The sequence below is a fragment of the Dendrobates tinctorius genome, unplaced genomic scaffold, assembly GCF_039654945.1.
Source record: "Dendrobates tinctorius isolate UK_male_01 unplaced genomic scaffold, ASM3965494v1 ptg000059l, whole genome shotgun sequence".
NCBI classification, from domain to species: domain Eukaryota; kingdom Metazoa; phylum Chordata; class Amphibia; order Anura; family Dendrobatidae; genus Dendrobates; species Dendrobates tinctorius.
Window position 1 is genome coordinate 926,232 of NW_027361727.1, and position 26,953 is coordinate 953,184.

Sequence of the window (26,953 nt, forward strand, 5' to 3'; positions counted from 1 at the left end):
TAGGTCCATTTAAGCTCAATAGAAAGCAACATTTTATGACATATTCCTTAAAGGGGTTATCCAGACTTAGAAATTCTTGGTCACCTCCCTCCCTCCAAAAAAAAGAAACAGCACCATTCTTATTCACTGGTTGCTTTTGGAATTGCAGCTTAGTCCTGTTCACTTCAGTGGAGCTTATATATAATATCAGACACAACCTGTGGAAAGGCCTGGCGCTGTTTTTGAAAGAAAGACGCCAGGTATAATACCCCTCAAATAAAATACCCCTTAAATTATGAGTAGTGCAAGAACATCTAAACCAAAGAATTCAGAACCCAGCACCTCGGTACCAGGATCCAGACCTGGGAACTTAATATCTCAGGTCATTGTTGGAATGACGTTCGTAGTATTTTCCCAGAAGAGACCATTATACAGGGAAAAAAAAACCTACTGCTCCCATCTGGGTGCTCTGGAATGGTAGGCAACGCTGGTCCAACTCCAATGGCCGGGAAAGCGTCCCCTTCTGTGTTCTCTTTAGCCATTCAGGAGAGCTAAAAAGCCGCCTGTAGCACCCTGCTAACGTAGAGGAGCAAAGAGTCCAGTGTCTAGGGTGGAGATCATTGTGTGGCCCCCTGAATGGGGCTCTCTTTGGGGCTCTGATGTCATAAAGTGAAGCCGATGATGATGTGAAGCATTTATAAACGTAGAAAGTATTCACAAATGCATCGGAGCCTCTATTGCAGATTCCATCATGTACGAAGGGAGGAGTAGTTCTGTATGTAGCAGTAATATTGATTTCGGCTCAACAGACACCAGAAAGGAAACCGATGGACCCCATCGTAGCTCAGTGCCGTCTGATAGGGGCGAAGGTACAATGGCTCTGGCCCCGCACATCGCCACCATCAGATAACTCAGCACCATGGACAGGTCATGCTTCTGATATCTGGAAATTCACTAATGCGCAGAGCAGCCTTTGTTCATTCTTACATTCACAGCTGAGGTTTTGCTACAATTGTATGTCTTCAAAGCTTACTAGCAATATGGAATGTAATGCATTTCTTTAATACGTTAAAAAAAATGTCTTTATCTTCTGCTATGAAAAACGGACAGGGCTCGGATGAAATTTGGGGCTGAAATTTCCAGTGGGATCTGCCCTGGAATCAGCCACATCTCAGGACCCACGAGTCCCCGGGGACACAGTGATTTCATTGAGATGTGGATGTCTTGGGCTTTCTCACCCATCATCTTTTCCCCATGATAGTTGCTGGCGTAAAAAATTCCCCTTCTTTCTCTATTGTAGGTTGCTGACTATCTCCGCTAAATATAGTGCAGCCACAAGGGTCTGCGAGAGGCGACGGGGACACAGTCCGCCAAATGTTATGCCCTGTGTGAGCTCAACATAGCGGGCTCCAGACTGATGCGCCTTTCTTGCACTGATACATCCGTCATTAGGCTACGTTCCCACAATGAGTATTTGGTGAGTTTTTGACGATGCAGATTTTGTGCGGCAATTTCTGCACCTATTAGGTAAATTCTGTTACTTCAGGATATTTTTCGTTGTTTTTTTTAAAGTGAGTTTTTGACTTTGTGGTTTGTTTTTTTTTGCCATTTCGATATATATAAAGAGATATGAGACATCATAGTCACTTGCTTATTATCTGTATAATCACCGAAACGATAATTAAAACACACAAGATGATGATGACATAAGCCTGTACATGTAATGGGTTCAGCGGTTCAACAATTAGCACTGCTATAGCTGGTGAACCCTGATTTCTCCAGTAAATTAGCTTTTGTCCTATAGTTTATCAAACGAGTCGCTTGTTAACTATCTTTGTCAACCACTGTAAAATGTAAAATGCTCTGAAAGTGATTGCAGAAAAGTACATGTTTGAGGGGGATATTGGACCAGTCATTTGCACTGCTGCCTTACATGAGTCTCTTCCAGGCACGTCAGTGTCCTCTCAGCTTGCTCACTTGCTACTTAGCTTGATCATGACATCACAATATCTTGCCTTGTATTGTTGCCAGAAGTTTCTTAGGGACACCCATACTGGTTTTAATTGAGGAGAACCTCTTGTCTTAGGGAATCTTACAGGAAATCCTCCCTAGGGAATAAAAACTATGTAACATAGTTATAAAAAAACTCTCCGTGGTGCCAACTATAGGTAGCTACCCTGGAAGTCAGTGTTCCATACCCATCCATAGGCGACAGTTTGGGGGATTTGCCCCTTTCTCTTCTATGGGTCCACCATTAATATATAGGGTAGCCCCCCTTTATGACCAATAGGAGTAGAGCTACTTTGCATACTGGACATGGGGTAATTAAAGGGCTATTTCATCTCACAAGGTGGATATGTCATCACTTTATGATCTGCGGGGATCTGCTCTCTGGGACCCGTAAACTAGTCATGAGAATGAAGGAGGTACAGCACTGATTTAGGAAATAGGGTCAATGTTCATAGTATGATGTCTGCTGCAGACATGGGCCAGTCTGGGTGACTACATTCTGTATTGCAGATTATGTCGGATCTTTCAGGTTAAACTTGTAATAATCCCTGATTGTCAAGAAAAAGTGTCTCCTTTTCATGCTCTCCATTGGGAATCGATAGGTTCTAGGTCAGTGGCCGGTCAGGTCAGTACAGGGGGCAGAAACTGTAAGTGCTGACAAGAAGCCTGTAAACATAGAGCTCGGAGCGAAGGTTTTCTTGTCTTAAAGGTGATACTACAACAAGACAGGTAACAGAACCTGTGGACACAATCTCATGAAGACGGTGCATGAATAACTCATGGAGATCAATGACTTTTTGTTCTGTTCTGAAAAGATCTGTCGTCCTGAAGAGATCCTGATGCCCCATTTATGCTTTCTAATGGTCAGCAAAGAACAAAGAAGGCCTATGTGCTAATCCTAGAAAAAATCTACAAGTTTCAAATTATTTGGCCATTTATTATTTAATATGATTTTATAGCAGCAAATTATCCATTTAAAAAAAAAAAAAAACAAAGCTCCAAAACCTCAGCATAGACCTATTTCCAGGATATAAATTGGACTGCCTACAATCACCACTAGGTGGAGCTCAGGAGCTGGATGCATACAGGTTTAATATGGCATTTAAAGGGAACCTGTCATGAGGTTTGACCAATATGAGTTAAGAACATAACCTTTAAGGCCTGATATATAGAATTCTATAATGCTGTATATCTGCTCCCAACCCGACCTGCAAGACAAGAAAAAGAGCTTTTATTATACTCCCCTACGGCGCAGTCTAAGGGGTTTGGCTGGTATTGGTCTGTCACCTCCCTTCTTTTTGCGATGTCGTTCTCCTTCTAGCTTTGTGTGGATGGCGCGTCCCTACGTCATCCGCACAGTGTCCCTGGCATCGCGCTCCTGCGCAAGCGTAATTCTCTGCACTGATGAGGGCAGAGTAAAGCACTGTAGTGCGCATGCGCCAGGTTCTTTCACCTTTCATATCCCATGCATAGACAACCCCTTTAAGTAATGTGTAACAACTGGTAATGGGCAGTACAACTGACCCCCAATCTTTAATTACTGTAGGTCACCTATGCTGATTGACAATGAGCGTTCATATCAGGCCATGAAGTGCTGCATAGCTGCAGTGAACTACCCCCTCCCCATAAATAAATAATATTAGAACTCCTAATACCCTTAACCAGGACTGCCTGCGGCTGAGCTTTTAAGCCCAACAGCACTTTATCTCACTATCGATTTTAATATATTCATACTTGTTAGCTATATTTAGTGATGTCTTTCCTGTGCCAGAAAATACAGAAGTATTTTTAAGATGAGAGATTGGTGACCTGGAACATCGTGAATAATTAATACGATTCATCCATTTAATCCATGAGCCTGTGTCCCGGGAGGGAAGAATCTGGCGACCGCCTGATAGCTTCTAGATGCACTGAACGACTTCCACGCTCACATCTAGTGAAATTCACCCTTAGTGGGCTCCTGTGCTGTGTGTCACGCCATGGAGCGGCTTCAGTGACAGCTCAGTATGTGTATGACAATGAGTATTGATCACTTCTGCTGCATCTACAGATGATGATGACACCTCGGGGGAGTTTGCACTACGAATGCCAATGCTGCTGAATTCGTTTGGATTAGCCGGTTCCTCCCACACAGTGGTTGAAACCCCTAAAGATCAGACCTAAAATGAAAAAAAAAAAAAACTCGTATAGACAATAACTTTAAAAACGTAGCACCCAACACTCCTAGCCAACAAGTAGTGTGGCTGAAAAACAATGGCTCTGAATTCTGCTTCTGAGCACCGCTTTTCTGGCCACTCTGGGTCATGTGCATGCGTTGGATCTCAGCTTCTTAAAGTTCCAATATGTGCAAAGTGCTCCTAACTTCAGTCAAACAGGGTGTGCTAAGCTTTATAAAGCTTCCTATTTGGGAAAAATGGTGCATTTGGTTCTAATCTGCTACCAGTTTGTTCTTGTTTATGGTCAGAACTCGGCTTGTTATCCTTTCTGTGTGGTTTTGTCTTCCGCCCATCCTGATCTCCACTCCACCAACATGACTTGTGCTCGGTCGGACTGTTACCTGCCTGCAGACTTTGAATGCCAATTGTGTTTGAGCCTTTGCTAGAAGAAGACTACTTCGGGGTAGCGACCTGGGGATAGTCCATACCTATTTGTAGGGTGGGAAGAACGTGCGATGCGGTAGCCTCCTCTCCTTAGTTAAGCCCAAAATCCATAGAGACCTATTGGGTTCATGTGTTCATTTGGTCTTTGTTACAAACTCTCAACTGTTTGGGGGGGGGGGTCTGCCTAACATCAGAAAACTGTAAAATGCTCTTTGGGGCATTTTTTTAAAAAAAAAAGACCTTTGTAAGTCCTTATGTGTAACTAGAATTCACGGCATTATTCAGAGTGGTTTCTCCAATTACTGGTGGTGCGAAACACAATGCCACCACATCATAGTGCCAACACAATGCTATAAAACATCACTGCCCATATAATAATACATATGGATGGCATCATTATAGCCCCTACGTCAGCACCGCAATACAGATGCTACTAATCTGTCTGGGTATGCCTGTCTGGAGACTTCGTAGTCAGTGGAACTTTTAGTGCCCAGTCTCTGATGAGCATCCATCATAGTGGCTGCCCATTATCCAGTATCAGGTTGCATCTGCCCATTATTGTTTGTATAGTGGCCATACCAGGATTTTTTTTTTTTTATCTATATTCTAAAGCCAAGAATTAGGCCTCTTTCACACGTCAGTGTCTCCGGTACATGAGGTGACAGTTTTCACACGTACCAGAGACACTGACACACGTAGACCCATTTAAATGAATGGATTTATGCACGTCAGTGTGTTTCTACAGACGGTGTGTCCGTGGGCAAAACATGCTGACATGTCCGTTTTTTACCGTCAGCCAGAAGCCGGGCTGAACTGCGGTGACCTCAGGACCGTCGTAAAATGCCAGTGATAATTTCACCACTGGTGAGTGATGCTGCGCTCTCAGCAGCTCATTCACCAGTGGTTTTCAGCCGGGACGGTCGCATCTTGGCACCGTCCAGGTAGAAAACTTTAGCCCCCAGACCCATTTTCTATCTGAAAATAAAGCATAATTTCATCTCCGATGAGGGTAATTGGACTCACTGAAGAGGCAGATTTTATTTTCTCTTCTGAGAATCCCAAAAGGCTTAGTGCACAAATCCCAGATAGGATGCTAAACACTGACTGTACCATGTATTGTTAACAGTGAATAGTTGTGGACAATAACAAACACTTTTACTTCCCTATTGTGTATGTTGCATCTTGTCTGGAATGTACAGCAATGTCACACTACATGTAACAAAGTATCAACAGCACAAAACATTACCGGAGACTTAAGGTACTGTCACACTTAGCGATGTACCAGCGATATGACGTGGTCAGGATCGCTGGTACATCGCTAAGTGGTCGCTAGTGAGCTGCCACACAGGCAGATCTCACCAGCGACATCGCTGGGGACGGGGATCGCTACTTACCTGTCACACTGGGCGATCCTGCGTCCTCCCGCCCGGCTCCACGCTCGTCGCTCGTCTCTCCACAGGAAGCGCCGCAGGAAGCTGACGACGAGAAACGGTCCTGCACCTTCTCGCGCGATCAGCGATAACCAGCGGGGGAGTGGGTCGCTGGTAAGTATCAGACACAGCGATATCGCTAGCAATATCGCTATAACGTCACAAGTTATAGCAATATTGCTAGCGATATCGCTTAGTGTGACAGGCCCTTTAAAAGGGAACATCACTTAATGCTTAAAGGGTTAGGCCACTTTATAGCTAATATTTACGACAACAACAAAAATCATTTCTACATCATACTATTTGTTTTTGCATTTTTTGGCATTCTTCATGTTACTGAAGCCGTATCCCTTTGTTCTGAAAGTCCTTTGTCCCATCCATGGCATGACTGCAGATGGAGACAGATATGACGATTAGCCTTCTGTTTTGTAACATACTATGTGAACAATCTTCACTTGCGCCATCAGAAATCTAGCATAGACGTAGTATGTATGCATGGAAAAGACTGGGTGACATTACACTGCGAGCGACATCTGCGCTAGAGCCAGCGGGAATCTAGCGCAGGTCAAATGATTCTCCATCTGCCGTCATATCATGGACAGAAGTGTCGTGTATGGGATGGAGGGCCGGACAGAAAATGGGGATGATCCTCAGCAATATGGAAAATGGCGCAGACATTCAAAATACTATGCCTGCCTCTCCTCATGAGACAAGGTTTTTATGAAGGTTTTAAATCAGGCCAGCTAGCAGATGTTATTGGGGAACGTCCAGCAGGTTGTACGTTTCTGCTGCTGGTGATAGTTAGTATTATAAGCTCAGTATTAAAGATCTCCTTGGAGTCTGTATACTGTGGCTGTCATCCAGCTGAAAAGGACATTTTCCTAGCCATCAGTCAACATCATATGGAGCAGGTATGGACTGGGGCAGAAATTCAGTCCTGGCATTTGAAATCACACAGGCCTATGAACCAGATGGGATATATTACTAATATTACCCTGGATGGAGGAAAGTAAGATTTACTACAAGACCAATATTTCTAATGATACCCGTGGCCTGCTGGGGTCAGTGACGGCGCCAGCAACTTTGTGCTCCATCACAATTCTTAACAGTATGGGTGTCTTGAGAACACAAATTCTGTTAACAACGTAGCAGGCAAGGCAGCCCATGACCAGACAGGCCCTTCTGGCATTTGCCAGATGGCCAGTCCGGCCCTGATAAGGAGTATTCTCAGCAATGATGATAGGCTCTGCTTACAGTGTTGATCTTCAATGTCCTCTTCAGTTGTGCACCAGGCACATTACAAGAACAAAAAGATCAGGGACATATCAGACTGATATAAAAAGAGAAAACAGCTCAGGAACTGTCTAATCCTCATCCAGTCTTCTAGAGAAGTATAAGTTCAGCTATCTGATTTGTAAAGTTGCATTACTGAGCTGGATTGTAGGTGTAGCTTTTTATTCTGTTTTCCCTACTGTTTATACTTTTCTTTTTTTTATTTTGTGCCGTTTATTTATTTTATATTTGTATTATTTATTTTTCTTTCTTTGTACTTTCTGTTTTTAACATTCGTGCCTGATATTTTCCATGTAAATAAATTATACTTTGAATTAATATTTAAGCACTCAGTTGCATTTTTCATACACCACCTGTATTCGATCTTCCTATGGATTTGTGGTAATTAGAGCATCGGTGTGTATGCTGAGTGGTGCCAGCTTTATTATTTACTGATGTAAAGAAACATCTATGAGCGTAATATCACAGAGATACAATGCTGGATGTGACATTGTAAGCAGATTATAACCCATCGTCTGTTAGTCTTCGAGTTTCCCCCACTGCACAGAGGGAATATCAAGCCATGTCCTCTCCCATTCCTCTGCAGCCGCAGAGATTCCTGCTCAGCAAAGACGTCGGTCCAGGCGTCTTACCCAGGCTAATGCTAGGCGTCTGGTTGCTCCATCAGACTCTGCTGTAACACCATGTTTGAGTCAGCAGCAAGCAGACGCTCCAGAGACTAAGTCCTGTATTTTGCCTTCTGAGCATGCCCGTTGGACGACCTCTCATTGGAGGTCAGAGGTCACTTGTGCAGGTCCCGTTCCTGCTCTGATTGGTCCACTGGGAAGGTCCCGGAAGGACGCCGCTATAAAAGAGTCGCATGGCCACTCGGCCATGCTCTAGTATAGACTCTTGTGGTTTATGGTGTGTATGATGGATGTTTGACTGCGAATGACTCATTATGAAACCCCTACTCTTGGTTGTGACTGATGTTAGAGGTTAGAGTCAGCGCCTGTCAGTGGCTAAGCTATAAGCCACAGTGCATCCCAGTCCTCTGCACTATCTAGCGTCCGACTGTGCCTCCCTGCTCAGAGCTGTCGTACCGCACCAGGTAGCAGTAACCGCCAGTTCGACGCCATGCGCACCTCTTGCACTTTCCTCCACCCTGGGTGGTTAGTGGCGTCTGCCGAAGCGGTACTGTGCGCACTTGGCGCGGTTATATATATTACTACCTTTTGCTGCACCACAGCCACGGCGCCGTGCGCTGATGGTCTAGAGAAGCTCTAGTCCTGTGCCTCTAGGACAGAGCTCTGTGACCTCCAATTAGCGCTCACTCAGCCAAGCTCTGCGTTTGTTTTAGCGGCTCTGTGGAGCAACAGAGTTCGCTTCCATTCACACTGGGTGAAGTTAACCCATGTGTGAGCAAGCGTTCATCCACGATCTAGTTCCGGCATTACTCAGCAGCAGGTTCCATCTCTGCACAGTGAACCCCGGGCTGCGAACGCACCTCATATCTCCTTTTATATTATTTGGTGCGTTCCACAGGCCCTAACATAGTCACTTCTGCAGTGCAAATTCGCTAAAGCTGAGGCTGGATTTATATTCAAGGTTCAAGACCTTTGTCCTCAGTCAGACATGCCTAATCTTCCTCAAAATATGTGCAGTGGTAGGGAATGGGGTACAAGTCCTGAAAGTGCATAATCTGCAGGAAAGCAACAACTGCAGCTCTATGCAGTGAATATGTTCATAGTGATTGTTGTCACTTTTCCATCCCCAGATGCAGGGCCGGACTGGACATCTGGCAATTCTGGCAAATGCTAGAAGGGCCTGTCTGGTCATGGGCTGCTTTGTCTGCTATATTGTTAACAAGAATCGATGTTCTCAAGACAACAATACTGTTAAGATTTGTGATGGAGCACAAAGTCGCTGAATCCGTCACTTACCCCAGTAGTCCACTGTTATCATTAGAAATATTGGTCTTGTAGACAATCTTCCTTTCCTCCATCCAGGGTAATATTAGTAATGTATCCCATCTAGTGCTTGGGGTTGGGAACAACATGGGCCTGTGTGATTTCAAATGCCAGGGCTGAATTTCAGCCCCAGTCCGTACCTGCCCAGATGTCTCCAGTCTATCTTGCAGTGCCCCCTCCTACATCAGCTGAATATGGAGACTCTCACCAATTCTTCCCATTATTACCAGTAGAGATGAGCGAATTTGTTTGGCTTTTGTGCCCAAATATGATTTTGACATTCGAGCCATATTCAAACACTATGTGCCGAATGTTTCTCTTATGATCGGTTCCGAACATATTCGGAAATTTCTACTCCCATTGACTCTAATGACGTTCGGCTGTGGTCGACGGATATTGCAAAAACAAAATTAAATTCCGATCGCATTCGGATCCAAATCCGAACAAATTCGCTCATCAATAATTACCAGTACTGTCCAGGCCAGACACCTGTTTACAGAGTTTCTGTACTCCTACCTAAACTACCCCAGCAACTAAGACGGGTGCTTCTTTCTATTATACATATGTGGGTAGAATAAAGAGTTTTTTCCAACCCAATAGACAAGGGATACCCCACTGATCTCTGGAGATCTGACTCCCAGTGATCCCAATAGTACATTATGGGACCTTGCAGAACTCTGTCTTGATTGGATTCGAAATGCGTATACTAAACCTCTGCTCCATTCATAGTCTATGGGACTGCCATAAAAAGCCAAATCCAGTGCTTCACTATTTCCAGCAGTCCTATAGACAATGATTAGCGTGGAGATCGAGAATGCACACCTCTGATCCATTCAAGACTAGCCTCTGTAGAGCCTGGTTCATGGGTTTCTGAGCTCTATTCCAGAGGTCGCTGGTGGTCCATGCTGTCAAACCCACTCCAGCAGTTAGTGAGTTATTCCCCATCTGATGGATTGGGGATGACTTCATTTTTTTTTTAGAAATAAAGGGGTTGTCCAAGACCTTTAGGATAAGTCATCAAAGTCTGAACAGTTTGGGGGGAGACACCCAGCACCCCCGCCGTTCTACTGCTCCCGATGCCAGCATTGGCCAAAACTGCCTATTTGCGGAGCTGCACAGCACCAACTACGAAATATTGGTTATAATGGCTGCGGCTGTGTACTGCACTACCACCCCCTATTGATTTGAATAGTGAGGGATGTGCATTACCCGGCCATGGCCACTATACAGTTGATTGAGCTGTTCTGTGCAGCTCCGCAACTGAGCAATTCCGGCTATCACCGACTTCAGAAATAACTGATCGACGAGGGTACCGATTGACACACCCCCACCAATCAGATATTGATAACCTATCCTAAGGATAGGCCATCAATGAAGTTCTCGACAACCCCGTTAACTAAGATAATTTGTATGAAAAAAATGTACATACCTGGTTTACTATGTGTTTTTAGATACTTTTTCCGACTCATCTGATAAAGGGGTGAGGCCTGGGGGAAAGCAGTGAGGTCCGAGATCAGGCACTTTCTAGACGTGTTCTCCTGCGTGTGAGCCACTGCAATCGCTACCTAGGAAGTAGTAAAATAAGTCCATGTTCACACGGTCAGTATTTGGTCAGTGTTTCACATAAGTATTTGTAAGCAAAAGCAAGGAGTGGAACAATCAGAGGAAAAGTATAATAGGAACACGTCACCACTTCTGGATTTATCAGCTACTCCTGGTTTTGGCTTAGGGTACCGTTACACTAAGCGACGCACCAGCGATCCCGACAACGATACGACCTGGTAGGGATCGCTGGTGCGTCGCTAAATGGTCGCTAGTAAGCTGCCAAACAGGCAGATCTCTTTAGCGACGCAGCAGCGATAAGCAATCCGTATAACGACCTCGGCGGTCGTTGGGACCTTGTCACACAGCAGCTATTCTGACAACTCCCGCCTACTGTCATGATCCATGCTGGATCATGGCAGATAAAATGCACTAGTAACCTTTTTTTTTTCCTTAAGCTGTGGTGCTTAAAGATAGTTTTGCCCCCGGTGGTCATTAGGGTCATTGCACTGTGGTGGTTTCAGTTCTAGTTTTGCCCCCGGTGGCCATTAGGGTCATTGCACTCTGGTTTCTTTAGTTTAGTGCATGTGATTATAAAGCAGGTGTGATTGCTCTGGCTCTGCTATAAAAGAGTGTCAGGTGTTGCAATCACTGTTGGTGATAGTGGTCATTTCCAACCATCCTTGGTGGAGGAAGGAGCTAGAGAGAGTTCCTTGCAGCACAGTCAGAGTCCTGGTGTGGAAGGAGTCACAGAGGGGATTTCCTTGCAGCTCTGACAGAGAGCTTGGTGGCAGCTATTCAGGAGGAAAGCTGAATTCTGGTGGTGGACTCTGTTGCTGGGAGCAAGAGCAACAGAGCAAAGCTAAGTGGTGTTTCCCTGTTTGTATTTTTCCCTGGTCTGTATTAGTACAGCGGTGGGGCCAGTGCCTGCGTCACTCAGCTCCCTAGCAAGGGATAGGTGTAGGATGTGCTAGGGTGACAGGTTCCGGCTCGGCGACAGGTGAGGAGCCAGTATAGGGAACGTTAGGAGTGTGAGGGACACTCACTTAGGGGAGTGCAGGAGGTCTCCAAGTCCCCGCTCCCTATTGCAGGGCCCACCATTGTAACTATTTCCCCTTCCCCCGTGTCTTGTCATTTTAGTTACCGGCCTGCGGGTCGTGTCACACAGGACAGGTCCACGTGACATTATCACCAACCATAACTTTTTTCTCAGTTGAGCCATGGGCCAAGTGCAGACCGGTGAGCAGTTGCTGCTGGCCCTCACTGAGGTTAGTGAGGAGCTGAATGATGTGTTTCAGCAGCACCTGCAGCGGAATTATGGGTCTGAGGCCTATCCTCTGCCTCAACTAGAGGGTCCATATACGGCTTTGACGAGGATGTGCCGTGGAGTCCCTGCTGGGGAGCAGGACTTGCTTATACAGGCGGACGTACCCAGGCAGGTGGGTGGAGTCGGTGTCCCCATGGTGCTGCCTGGTGTTCCCCAAGGTGAAGGGGTACGTCCCTGTAGTGAGCAGACTAATGATTTAGTCCTTGGCACTGACGCCAAAATTTCTGTACTACCAGAGAAGCCATGCCCCCCTGGTCATGTGGAGGAAGACGACCTGGGAGTGTATATTTCCTCCTCGCCCTCAGAAGGTACTATATCAGCAGAGGTGATGGTTGGCGAGGTACCTGAGGGCATACCGGTGCTTGTTAACAGTGGAGCAGAAGTCAGTCTGGTGGATGCTCAATTTCTTCAGACTCATGGTCTGAGTAGTGAAAAGCCGGTCAAGCCCATAAGCGTCCAGGCCATTAACTCTGTCCCACTGAGCCAGGGGGGGTTAAAGCAAGTCGTAAAAGACATTGTTCTGTATAGTGAACATCATGATGAGTCCCAGTCATACTACGTCTTGGAGGGAAATCCAGCACCTATCGTTGTGGGCCCCCTTGGTCTAAAAAACACAACCCGGTTTTAGATTGGCGGACTAGGGAAGTAGTCAGCTGGGAGCAGTCATGTGAGGGCTGCTGCCTAGGGGCTACTGTCTCTGCCGTCTCTCTACAATCGTCCCCTTCCTCTCCAGTGAGAGCAGCGGAGGTGCTGCAGGAGAGTAGGGGCAAGGCTCAAGCCTCGCCATTAGCCAACCCTGAGAGGCGCAGACCTCGTAGTAGGAGGGGTTGGAGGCTGGTGTTTCCCTTTGGTGAATTGCGGGGGTGTGAGTGTGGTGACATAGGGCGACGCCTCTGTTGTCAGTTCCAGAATGAGTTCACCGAATTTTGACAAACGAATGTTTGGTGTGATAAAACACTCCGGGATCGCCTTTGCTGGGGTCAAAGGTCATGTGCGTTCAGCATGAAACTCAGGCGCACGGCCGGAGTCCGGGTGTAACTGACACTGGGTCGGGTTTATTAAAGGTGAAAGCAATGCATAAAAGAAATAAAACATAAAACAAATCCTTGCCTGTCCGGCACTAACTAAACAAGGTACAACCTAACTACCAACTGGCGGGCTTCTCCCGTCCAGCCAAACCACAGTTGCAGTGGGCACTGCTTTCACCACTTGTGTCTCTCACACAGACAGGCTCTCTGTGCTCCCAGGCTGAGACACTCACACAACCACCTGGCATCCTTTTATATCCGCCCTCCCATTATTCATCAGCAACCAGGTGAGATGCTGACCAGACTAGGCCACATAGGAAAGGTATCTGGGCGAGATATACCTGCCCTCATCCACTATTCCTACATGATTCTCACATATCCCCCTCCTCTGCTCAGACCAATCCGGTCGAGCAATGACACCCACCAAACAATGCACTCGGGACAGGGCATCTGCATTCCCCATTTGTGCCCCTGGGCGGTGCTCCACCGTAAAAGTATAGGCCTGCAGGGCAAGGAACCACCGGGTCACCCGGCTATTCCGTTCCTTGTGTAATTACATGCACTTGAGAGGGGCATGGTCAGTGATCAGCCTGAACTTTCGGCCCACCAGGTAATATTTGAGGGCCTCTAGAGCCCACTTAATGGCTAGGCACTCTTTTTCTACGACTGCATACCTTTGCTCATGTTTATTCAGCTTCCTGCTGAGATAGAGGACTGGGTGTTCCACTCCGTCCCTCACTTGTGAGAGTACGGCCCCGATACCGGTATCAGAGGCATCCGTTTGTTCCACAAACTCGCTGCAGAAGTCCGGAGTCACCAGTACGGGTTGAGAGCAAAGTGCCCGTTTTAGGCTATGGAAGGCTTCTTCAGCCGCTAAACTCCATTTAATCATGACGGAGTCTTTCCCTTTTGTAAGATCCGTCAGGGTGGTAGCAATGGCTGCAAAATTGGGTATGAACCGGTGATAATAGCCGGCGATCCCCAGGAAGGCTTGCACCTGCTTCTTGTTGACAGGTTGCGGCCAGTCCTGAACCGCCTGAATCTTATCGAGCTGGGGTTTAACAATACCCCCCCCCCCCAATTACATACCCCAAATACCGAGCTTCTTCTCACCCAATGTGACATTTCTTGGGGTTCGCGGTTAGACCTGCATCCCACAGGTCGTCAATCACAGCTTGTACCTTCTGGAGATGAGTCTCCCAGTCCAAGCTGTAAATGACAATGTCATCCAAATAGGCCGAAGCGTACTGTCTATGTGGCCTCAGGACTCGATCCATCAGTCTCTGGAAGGTCGCCGGTGCTCCGTGCAGTCCAAACGGCATATACACATACTGAAATAGACCTTCCGGCGTAGCAAATGCCATCTTTTCTCTGGCAGCCTCCGCCAGAGGGATCTGCCAATACCCCTTTGTTAGGTCTAGGGTCGTAGTATACCGGGCTTTTCCTAACCGATCTATTAACTCGTCGACCCGGGGCATAGGGTAGGCATCACATTTTGAGACCGCATTCATTTTCCTGAAGTCATTGCAGAACCGGATGGTGCCATCCGGTTTAGGAATTGGCACAATCGGGCTGGACCAAGCACTGTGCGATTCCTCAATGACTCCTAACTCTAACATTGCCTTCACTTCTCGGGAAACGGCTTCACGGCGCGCTTCCGGGATTCGGTAGGGTTTTACGTGAACTGTGACACCAGGTTCCGTTACGATGTCATGTTTCATTAGCGTAGTCTACCCAGGTTTTTCTGAGAAAAACTTTTGGTTGTGAAGTAGAAACTGCCTGACCTCAGTCTTTTGCCGCTCCGATAGAGTCTCGGCAACCCGTACCTCCGGTACGGTATGCGAGCAGACGGGACGGGCTAGCTCCGCTGACAAGGCAAACCGATCTTTCCAGGGTTTTATCAGATTTACATGATAAATCTGTTCAGGTTTCCGTTTACCTGCCTGGTATACTTTGTAGTTTACTTCACCAACTCTTTTCTTAATCTCAAAGGGGCCCTGCCACTTGGCTAGGAACTTACTGTCCACCGTGGGAACCAGGATCAACACCCTATCTCCGGGTGCAAACGTACGGATCTTGGCGCCCCTATCATAGATTCTTTTTTGGGCTCCTTGAGCCTGCATCATGTGTTCTTTGACGATAGGCATAACAGCCGCAATACGGTCCTGTATTTGGGATACGTGATCTATCACCGTTTTAAACGGAGTGACCTGACCCTCCCAGGTTTCTTTGGCGACGTCTAACAGTCCGCGAGGACGTCGGGCGTACAATAACTTGAAAGGCGAGAATCCCGTGGAAGACTGGGGCACTTCCCTGATGGCAAAAAGCAAATACGGAAGTAAATAGTCCCAGTTCTTCCCATCCTTGTCTATCGCCTTTCTCAGCATCTGCTTCAGAGTTTTATTGAACCGTTCGACCAACCCGTCTGTTTGAGGGTGATACACGGATGTGCGTAACGGTTCGATTTGTAACAACCTGCAGAGCTCCTTCATTACCCTGGACATAAAGGGGGTCCCCTGGTCGGTGAGTATCTGTTTTGGCATACCGACCCGACTAAACACATGCACGAGTTCCTTGGCAATCGTCTTGGTAGCCGTGTTACGCAAAGGGATGGCCTCCGGGTATAGAGTGGCATAATCCAAGATGACCAGGATATGTTGGTGTCCACGTGCAGACCGTGGGCGGGGCCCAACTAAATCCATCCCAATCCTCTCAAACGGGACCTCAATAATAGGTAGGGGTACCAAAGGGCTACAGAACCGGGGCTTAGGCGCAGAGGCTTGGCAGTCAGGACAAGACTCACAATATACACGAATATCGTGATGCATGCCTGGCCAAACAAAGCAGTGTAATATCCTTTCGGTGGTTTTCTGGACTCCCAGGTGACCTCCCATCATATGTCCGTGGGCAAGGTCGAACATCTGTGACCGCGGTTGTTTATCCGGCTGATAAGTCCATTGATGCACTCTCTGTGCACGGACAGCGGTCGTTACTCCCTGCCGGGCCAAGATCTCGGCTTTCAGTTTGTCAAAGTCCTGCGCGGCTTCAGGCTCTAAGTCATAATATGCCTTTTGGGCCTCACCAGAAAGAAACGGGGCAATCAGGCCGGCCCATCGTGCCTTCGGCCATTTTTCTCGCACCGCCGTCCGTTCAGACGTGGTCAGGTACGCCTCGACGTCATCTTCTGCCAGTACCGACTGACTTGAATCACTCTCGACTCGGCTTCCAGGTTAACCTCAGGTAAGCTTGCCAGGCGCTGCGCCACCTGCTGGAGAAACAAACGATCGGTAGCTGTCATGTCCACCAACTCCTTCAGCTGGGCCATCATCACCCGATTAGCTTCTTGCTGGACGGCGGTGGACTGTACCAGCGCTTTCACCACGTCCTCCATGCTCATGCTTCCAACGTGATGCCCGCGTTCTCCACCACAATGTGATAAAACACTCCGTGATTGCCTTTGCTGGGGTCAAAGGTCACGTTCGTTCAGCATGAAACTTAGGCGCACGGCCGGAGTCCGGGTGTAACTGACACTGGGTCAGGTTTATTAAAGGTGAAAGCAATGCATAAAAGAAATAAAACATAAAACAAATCCTTGCCTGTCCGGCACTAACTAAACAAGGTACAACCTAACTACCAACTGGCGGGCTTCTCCCGTCCAGCCAAACCACAGTTGCAGTGGGCACTGCTTTCACTCACTTGTGTCTCTCACACAGACAGGCTCTCTGTGCTCCCAGGCTGAGACACTCACACAACCACCTGGCATCCTTTTATATCCGCCCTCCCATTATTCATCAGCAACCAGGTGAGATGCTGACCAGACTAGGCCACATAGGAAAGGTATCTGGGCGAGATATACCTGCCCTCATCCACTATTCCCACATGATTCTCACAGTGGCAATAAACGTTCAGGTCCGGACCTGTGTGTGAACGAGCATGTATGGGTGGCCACCAAAAATATCCAGTGGAAGTGTGTTGCGGGGGTCTGGAATTCTCAGGTGATCGGGCCGTATCTGGTGTCGGCTGTCCAGGGCCCGGAGACTTACCAGCTGGAGTAACCCACATACTTGCCCATACACCTCTCGTTCCCCAGATCGGTGCTTTGGAGATGGGTGATGCCTCCGGAACATACATTGCCAATACCAGAGGTGTTCGTTTGTCATAAACCTGAAGTGCAGGTAGTTGCTGGGGTGAACTCTGGACCTGGGCGTCCCCGCTCTATGTGGTTCCTGATGAGGAGTGGTCTTGAGGGTCCAGAGGCCTCTCATTAAGGGGAGGGTACTGTCATGATCCATACTGGATCATGACAGGTAAAATGCACTAGTAACCTTTTTTTTTTTTTTTCCTTAAGCTGTTGTGCTTAAAGATAGTTTTTTCCCCGATGGTCATTAGGGTCATTGCACTGTGGTGGTTTCAGTTCTAGTTTTGCCCCCAGTGGCCGTTAGGGTCATTGCACTCTGGTTTCTTTAGTTTAGTGCATGTGATTATAAAGCAGGTGTGATTGCTCTGGCTCTGCTATAAAAGAGTGTTAGGTATTGCAATCACTGTTGGTGATAGTGGTCATTTCCAACCATCCTTGGTGGAGGAAGGAGCTAGAGAGGGGATTTCCTTGCAGCTCTGACAGAGCTTGGTGGCAGTTATTCAGGAGGAAAGCTGCATTCTGGTGGTGGACTCTTGCTAGGAGCAAGAGCAACAGAGCAAAGCTAAGTGGTGTTTCCCTGTTAGTTTTTTTCCCTGGTGTGTATTAGTACAGCGGTGGGGCCAGTGCCTGCATCACCCAGCTCCCTAGCAAGGGATAGGTGTAGGGTGTGCTAGGGTGACAGGTTCCGGCTTGGCGACAGGTGAGGAGCCTGTATAGGGAACGTTAGGAGTGTGAGGGACACTGACTCAGGGGAGTGCAAGAGGTCTCCACGTCCCCGTTCCCTATCGCAGGGCCCACCGTTGTAACTGTTTTCCCTTCCCCCGTGTCTTGTCGTTTTAGTTACCAGCCTGCGGGTCGCGTCACACAAGACAGTTACACGGGCCGTGTCTTGTTGTCTTAGTTACCGTCCTGCGGGTCGTGTCACACAGGACTGGTCCACGTGACACCTACGTCCCTGAGTACTGCATTGCCAACGAGGTCGCTCGTTGGCATCAAACAGCGATGCATGCTGGCCAGCGCAACACCAGCGATCAAAAAATGGTCCAGGACATTCGAGCACGATTAGCAACATCGCAGCCGGGGGGGGGGGGGGGGGGGGGCGGTCGCCGCTATGTGTCACACCTAGCGAGATCGCTGGCGAGGTTGCTGTTGTGTCACAAAATTGGTGGCGTTTCAGCGATCTCGCTAACGATCTCGCTATGTGAGACGGGGCCTTTACAAATACTGATGTAAAATACTGAGCGTGTGAACGTGGCCTAAATCTTAGTAAGTTGTACCACATCTTATTGGGAAGCTATGCATTATCTGTTCCTATCCCTTTTAAGTCTAAGCACCAACTCCCCTTTTTTTTTTTTACTGACAATCCATTAAGCGGAGCCTGACACATTGCGCTCTGTACAAGGACAAACATGCAATAATGTTCAAGTATTTTTGGCCAAGAACACAGACAAAGAATGAAGGACGAATATTTATAGACTGAACAGACCATCCCCCCAGCTTCCTAATTATCAATTCACGTCCAGTTCACTTTGTGCCGCTCAATAAATGCCGGTATTTACTGTATATTGGCAGATGCTGAGGCAGCAGAAGGAAGGAGTGAGCTATGTTTTTATATCTCTTTAGTTTCGTTACTTGGTCATATTAACAACTATCTGATTTTGGACATGCAGGTGCTTCTCACAAAATTAGAATATCATTAAAAAGTTATCTTATTTCAGAGTGATGTATTTCACGTGTTTATTTCTGTTAATGTTGATGATTATGTCTTACAGCCAATGAAATCCCAAAAGTTATTTTCTCAGTAAATTAGAATAATTAACAGAAAACACCTGCAAAGGCTTCCTAAGTAGTTAAATAGGACCATTAGTCTTTTTCAGTAGGCTCCACAATCATGGGGAAGACTGCTGACCTGACAGATGTCCAGAAGGCAGTCATTGACACACTCCACAAGGGGGGTAAGCCAAAGGTCATTGCTAAAGAAGCTGGCTGTTCACAGAGTTCTGTATCCAAGCATATTAATGGAAAGTTGAATGAAGGAAAAAGTGGTAGAAAAAGGTGCACAAGCAACCGGGATAACCGCAGCCTTAAAAGGATTGTTAAGAAAAGACCATTCAAAACTTTTGGGGAGATTCACAAGGAGTGGACTGCTGCTGGAGTCATTGCTTCACACAACACACAGACGTATCCAGGACATGGGCTACAAGTGTCACATTCCTTGTGTCAGGCCACTTATGACCAATAGACAACGTCAGAAGTGTCTTACCTGGGCCAAGGAAGAAAAGAACTGGACTGTTGCTCAGTGGTCCAAGGTGTTGTTTTCAGATGAACGTAAATTTTGCATTTCATTTTGCATTTCATTTGGAAATCAAGGTCCCAGAGTCTGGAGGAAGAGTGGAGAGGCCACAATCCAAGCTGCTGGAGGTCTAGTGTGACGTTTCCGCAATCAGTGATGGTTGGGGGAGCCATGTCATCTGCTGGTGTAGGTCCACTGTGTTTTATCAAGACCAAAGTCAGAGCAGCCATTTACCAGGAAATTTTAGAGCACTTCATGCTTCCCTCTGCCGACAAGCTTTTTGGAGATGGAAATTTCATTCTCCAGCAGGACTTGGCCCCTGTCCACACTGCCAAAAGTACCAATATCTGGTTTACAAACAACAGTATCACTGTGCTTGATTGGCAGCAAACTCGCCTGACCTTAACCCCACAGAGGATCTATGGGGTATTGTCAAGAGGAAGATGAGAGACACCAGACCCAACAATGCAGACGAGCTGAAGGCTGCAACCAAGCAACTTGGGCTTCCATAACCCCTCAGCAGTGCCACAAGCTGATCGCCTCCATGTCACGCCGCATTGATGCAGTAATTGATACAAAAGCCCCGACCAAGTATTGACGGCATTTACTGAGCATACATTTCAGTAGGCCAACATTTCGGATTTTAAAATCATTTTTTCAAGCTGGTGTTATAAAGTATTCTAATTTACTGAGATAATGACTTTTGGGTTTTCATTGGCTGTAAGCCATAATCATCAACATTAAAGGGAATCTGTCACCCCTTTTCTCGAATATGAGCTGCCTGCACCAACATCAGGGGCTTTTCTACAGCATCCTGTAATGTTGTAGATAAGCCCCCGATGTAACCTGAAAGATAAGAAAAAAGAGTTAGATTATACTCACCCCGGCGTCCGGTCCGATGGGTGTCACCGTCCGGTCTGGCACCTCCCATCTTTATATGATGCCGTCGTCTTCTTTCCTTCCTGTCGTGGCTCCGATGCAGGCGCACTGCTCTGCCCTGTTGAGGGCAGAGCAGAGTCCTGCAGTGCGCAGGGAGAGGTCCGGCGCTTGCGCACTGCAGGACTCTGCTCTGCCCTCAACAGGGCAAAGTAGTGCGCCGGAGCCCCAACAGGAAGGAAAGAAGAGGACAGCATCGTATGAAAATGGGAGGCGCCAGACCGGACGGCGACACCCATTGGACCGGGCGCCGGGGTGAGTATAATCTAACTCTTTTTTCTTATCTTTCAGGTTACATCGGGGGCTTATCTACAGTATTACAGAATGCTGTAAGCCCCTGATGTCGGTGCCGGCAGCTCATATTAGAAAAAAGGGTGACAGATTCCCTTTAACAGAAATAAACACTTGAAATTTATCACTCTGTGTGTAATGACTCTATATAATATAGGAGTTTAATTTTTTCTGTTGAAGAACTGAAATAAATTAAGTTTTTGATGATATTCTAATTTTGTGAGACGCACCTGTACATTGAGCAGGGATGGCAATGGCAGCTATTGAAGAGAGGAGGTCCTTTAGTGAAGATTAAAGGGAACCTGTCAGCATGTTTTTTCTATATGGACATTGTGGAATGACTGTGGTGACTTGATTATGCTTTTTTTTTGTAGGAATCTAATGCACCAGTCATGAGAAATCATGCATAAAATCCGTATGTAGATTAGGCTGAAAGTGCCCTGCTGGTGTGTCAAAGCACAACGTCTCCAAAATGCATTGACACGTGGTTATTCAGATCCTATCACTTCTATTGGAGGTTAAAACCGGTACTAATATAACGTCCATCTGCTGCCTGCCAGGCATCGGCAGCGATCATGCATGCTCTCTGTGCTAATTGATACGACAGGTGCTGATGTGCAGAAGTCTTGGCAAACTACTGATGGACACCATATGTGTAGGTCCTTTTACCTCTTGAAGCATCTGTCTATAAAGTGGCACCCCGTTATCCTTCTAGGTTTTTCATCCCAAGATACAGGACATCCTTGCCTCTTAGGACCAACCAGGCGTAGGGCCTCGTTCTCTAAAGGTTCCATAGCAGAATGGGTGAAAAATAGCTACCTTCACAGTCAATAAACACTGCCTAAAAAACCAGAGGGAACACAACACAATTTAACTCCAAGTCAATAACACTTCTGTGAAATCAACCTGCCCAGTTATGAAGCAAAACTTATTGTGAATCACTTTCTCCTCCTGCAAATGTTACAGACAACAGGTAGAAATGATTGGCAATTAGCAAGTCAACCCTTATAAAAGACTGGTTCTGCAGGGGGTGACCACAGACCATTTTTCTGTTCACATCCTTTTTGGCTGTTGTTTTGGTCTCTTTTGCATTTTGTCATTCTCACCCCTAGAGGTACAGTACAGTAACATGAGTCAGTGTCTACAACCCACATAAGTTACTCAGGTAGTGCAGCTCATCCAGGATGGCACATCAATGCGAGCTGTAGTAAGAAGGGTAGCTGTGTCAGCACAGTGTCCAGAAACCAGAAGACAGGCCAGTACAACAGGAGATGTGGAGGGGTCCGTAGGAGAGCAACAACCCAGCAGCAGGACCGCTATCTCCTCCTTTGTGCAAGGAGGAACAGTAGGAGCAGTGCCAGAGCCCTGCAAAATGACCTTCAGCAGCCCACTAACACCAATGTATTTGCACAAACTGTTAGAAACAGACTCCATGAGGTTTGTAAGAGGGCCCAAAGACCATAAGTGGGTGTTATGCTTATAGCCCAACACTGTGCAGGGCGATCGCGATTGGCATTTGCCAGAGAACACCATGATTGACAGATTCGACATTGGTGCCCTGTGCTCTTCATGGATGAGAGCAGGTTCACAATGAGCACATGTGACAGACGTTATAGAGTCTAGACATGTAGTAGAGGACGTTCTTCTGCCTGCAACATCCTCCAGCATGACCAGTTTAGCAGTAGGTCAGTAATGGTGTGGGGAGGCATTTATTTGGAAGGCTGTACAGCCTTCCATGTGCTAGCTGGAGGTAACCTGACTGCCATTAGGTACCGAGAGGAGATCCTCATACCCATTGTGAGACCATATGCAGGTGCACTGGGGCTTGAGTTCCTTCCGATGCATGACAATGCTAGGTCTGTTGGCTGAGGTGTGTCAGCAGTTCCTACTTGATGAAGGCATTAATGCTATGGACTGGCCTGCCCGTTCCCCAGACCTAAATCCAATCAGGCGTTGTAGGGAGGTCACACAGGCACGTGGAGGCCACACGCATTACTGAGCATCTTTTCCTTTTCATGAGGCATTACCACTGAAGTTGGATCAGCCTGTAATTTGATTTTCCACTTTGATTTTGAGTATCATTCCAAATTCAGACCTCCATGGGATATTCATTTTGATTTACATTGATAATTGTTATGTTTTATTGTTCTGAACACATTCAACTATGTAATGAATAAAGATTTGCAATTGGAATATTTCACTCAGTGATATCTAGGATGTGGGATTTTAGTGTTCCCTTTATTTTTTTGAGCACTGTACTTTATTAGGGTATGGACATTGTAGATGCTCCTCAATTAACCAGATGTTCATCTGTGTTTTACATGACTAGCTATTAATTTCAATTGGTGTTACTTACCATGCAATCCCATGGAGCAGCTGCAGCATAGTGAATGGCCGCAGCTTCCTCCAATGTTGTTAGTGGAGATGTTTAGAGTGTTGTCTTTTTCCGAAAACCACTTACAGCCTGTATTATAATCCAGATTGGTGTTCACTTTTCTGCAGGTTTCAGAGCTGTAATCTCCCACAGTATTCCCTCCTTCCACAATGTCTTCAAAGATTCTCTGGTCATTCACATTCAGATAATTGTTAACTTTACAAAAGCCGCTATACAGTCATCTGATGCCAAGCTGTGACAGTGATGGCTATTCTCTAGCTTGTAGACTATTTTTATTTGCGACTAGCAAAATAGTGAGTGCAGCTCTGGAGTATAATACAGGATGTAACTCAGGATCAGTAATGTAATGTATGTACACAGTGACTGCACCAGCAGAATAGTGAGTGCAGCTCTGGGGTATAATACAGGATGTAACTCAGGATCAGTAATGTAATGTATGTGCACAGTGACTGCACCAGCAGAATAGTGAGTGCAGCTCTGGGATATAATACAGGAGGTAACTTATCTAATGTATGTACACAGTGACTGCACCAGCAGAATAGTGAGTGCAGCTCTGGAGTATAATACAGGATGTAACTCAGGATCAGTAATGTAATGTATGTGCACAGTGACTGCACCAGCAGAATAGTGAGTGCAGCTCTGGGGTATAATACAGGATGTAACTCAGGATCAGTAATGTAATGTATGTGCACAGTGACTGCACCAGCAGAATAGTGAGTGCAGCTCTGGGATATAATACAGGAGGTAACTTATCTAATGTATGTACACAGTGACTGCACCAGCAGAATAGTGAGTGCAGCTCTGGGGGTATAATACAGAATGTAACTCAGGATCAGTAATGTATGTACACAGTGACTGCACCAGCAGAATAGTGAGTGTAGCTCTGGAGTATAATACAGGATGTAAATCAGGATCAGTGATGTAATGTATGTACACAGTGACTGCACCAGCAGAATAGTGAGTGCAGCTCTGGGGTATAATACAGGAGGTAACTCAGGATCAGTAATGTAATGTATGTACACAGTGACTGCACCAGCAGAATAGTGAGTGCAGCTCTGGAGTATAATACAGGATGTAACTCAGGATCAGTAATGTAATGTACATACACATACACAGTGACTGCACTAGCAGAATAGTGAGTGCAGCTGTGGCGTATAATATAGAAGCAGTATTTTGTACATAGCTGAGACCACATGGAAGGTGATTTTCTTTTCATTTTTTAGATCTGTTCACTTGGTGTAGGTTCTGTGTGGTGATGATTATTGCTGTAGTGCTGTGACCCCGAGACATGGGGGCTTTACCTGGCAGCATGTGTGCTGTGCGGCACCTGTGTTGCTCTCCCTGCAGTGATCGCCGCACAGGCTTACACCTGACAGATTGGGAACCCTTAGAGGTTCGCACAGTGACGTGGCAATGGGCTTATAGAGTCTGATCAGAATGTTAATGAAGACCCTCGTGTTCTGTTTTGTACAGTTTGGTTATCTGCCGTAGATGAATCTATAATATTTGAATGTGCGGTCAGTGTCTTTCTACAATTATGAAGCTACAGAAACACTTACCTAGTGAGCGCTTTACTCCTGACACATCAGTAATAAATAGCCGAGTGCTGTACTCCGCTATACCCGGCAGTCCCATCCACAATGACCCCTCCACTCCATCCAAGACCCAGTCCTGGGTATTCAGAGCCCCGATCTTGGGATAGCTGGGGTCATAACAATCAGACCCCTGGCGATTAGTTACCTATGTATCTCCTCTCCTATTAATAGGGGATCATATTTGAGATTGGGAATAATCCTTTAACTCTTTGTGGACATTTCTTAAGTCCGGCACATTCATCCGGTAGGATGGCTGCATTGATCACTCAGCATATAAAGGTCAACAACTATAAAAATAACAACGTGATTAATAAAGACATCAATGAAAAGGTCAAAACAGCAATAACAGCACAATAAAGGCTGAGAAATATAGAGTCACTTTATGGGGTTTGTCACATTGCTATATTCCCAAATGTGCAGAAGAGCCTATGTAGTCCCCAGGGGCAGCAGGGGGATCCATAGGGATGTTACAGGGTCAGGCTGGGTTTAGTGCAGGGGACCTGCCTTCATCTGTGCAGCTCTTACCTCTGCTGCATTGTCAGCAGGATGTGTGAGCTGCAGCTGCAGGACAGCCCTGCGGTACCTGAGGGGTTAAGCCTGGGCTCTGCAGCTGGAGACCTGCAGCAAGCTCCTCCCCCCACACAGAGCTAGCGCCGCCCAGCCGTGACATCACAGCATTCTGAAAGGAGATACAATAACAGTCAGCGGTGGTCGCAGTGATCCATTGTGGCGCTGATCTGGAGGGATCCTAGCAGAGGGATCGACGAGGAGGGATCCAGCGCTGCAGCCATGGTGTCCCCGGTGACTGTGGTGAGTGCAGCTGGCAGAGCGTCCATGCCATGCTCTTCTGCCATATGTGACTGCAGCTGATGAGTGTTGTGTCAGCTGCTGTGTGCGATGCCGGAGGGTTGTGTGATCGCCACGATCGCTGGCACCCTGTCACATCTGCTGTGTTTACAGTGGGTGCAGGTTGTGGTGAAATCCTCCCACTGATGTGTATTGTGTCACAAGATGAAAACACAGGACACGTGACTCAGGATCATGCATGCTGCTCCATCTGTAGAGGGGGTCTGACACCCCCAGATCACAACCACCACTGTTATACTGTGATGATAATGTATGCTGCTCCATCTGTAGAGGGGGTCTGACACCCCCAGATCACAACCACCACTGTTATACTGTGATGATAATGTATGCTGCTCCATCTGTAGAGGGGGTCTGACACTCCCAGATCACAACCACCACTGTTATACTGTGATGATAATGTATGCTGCTCCATCTGTAGAGGGGGTCTGAGACCTCCAGAATCACAACCACCACTGTATACTGTGATGATAATGTATGCTGCTCCATCTGTAGAGGGGGTCTGACACCCCCAGATCACAACCACCACTGTTATACTGTGATGATAATGTATGCTGCTCCATCTGTAGAGGGGGTCTGACACTCCCATATCACAACCGCCACTGTTATACTGTGATGATAATGTATGCTGCTCCATCTGTAGAGGGGGTCTGACACCCCCAGATCACAACCACCACTGTTATACTGTGATAATAATGTATGCTGCTCCATCTGTAGTGGGGGTCTGACACCCCCAGATCACAACCACCACTGTATACTGTGATGATAATGTATGCTGCTCCATCTGTAGAGGGGGGTCTGACACCCCCAGATCACAACCACCACTGTATACTGTGATGATAATGTATGCTGCTCCATCTGTAGTGGGGGTCTGACACCCCCAGATCACAACCACCACTGTATACTGTGATGATGATAATGTATGCTGCTCCATCTGAAGAGGGGGTCTGACACCCCCAGATCACAACCACCACTGTATACTGTGATGATAATGTATGCTGCTCCATCTGTAGTGGGGGTCTGACACCCCCAGATCACAACCACCACTGTATACTGTGATGATAATGTATGCTGCTCCATCTGTAGAGGGGGTCTGACACCCCCAGATCACAACCACCACTGTTATACTGTGATGATAATGTATGCTGCTACATCTGTAGTGGGGGTCTGACACCCCCAGATCACAACCACCACTGTATACTGTGATAATAATGTATGCTGCTCCATCTGTAGAGGGGGTCTGACACCCCCAGATCACAACCACCACTGTATACTGTGATGAT

General features: G+C 46.9%; 1 protein-coding gene and 1 long non-coding RNA gene across 4 annotated transcripts in view; one reads left to right on the forward strand and one right to left on the reverse strand.

Annotated features, from left to right (window-relative positions):
• Nucleotides 1-26,953, forward strand: part of TMEM86A (transmembrane protein 86A) — a 165,577-nt gene that overhangs the window by 83,916 nt on the left and 54,708 nt on the right. The window contains exon 1 of one of the 3 annotated variants that reach the window (XM_073578268.1): nucleotides 25,132-25,616. The exons of the other annotated variants lie outside the window; for them this stretch is intronic. Coding sequence (XP_073434369.1) covers nucleotides 25,596-25,616 — 21 coding nt within the window. The 5' untranslated portion in view covers nucleotides 25,132-25,595. Of the gene's footprint in view, nucleotides 1-25,131; nucleotides 25,617-26,953 lie in introns of those variants that run through there. 3 annotated transcript variants of the gene reach the window in all.
• LOC141092280 (uncharacterized) overlaps nucleotides 2,906-26,953 on the reverse strand; it is a 36,507-nt gene continuing 12,459 nt past the window's right edge. Inside the window, exons 2-3 of the long non-coding RNA XR_012232748.1 lie at nucleotides 10,691-10,826; nucleotides 2,906-4,148 (exon numbers count right to left, since the gene is read on the reverse strand). This is a non-coding gene — a long non-coding RNA (uncharacterized lncRNA). The remainder of the gene's footprint in view (nucleotides 4,149-10,690; nucleotides 10,827-26,953) is intronic.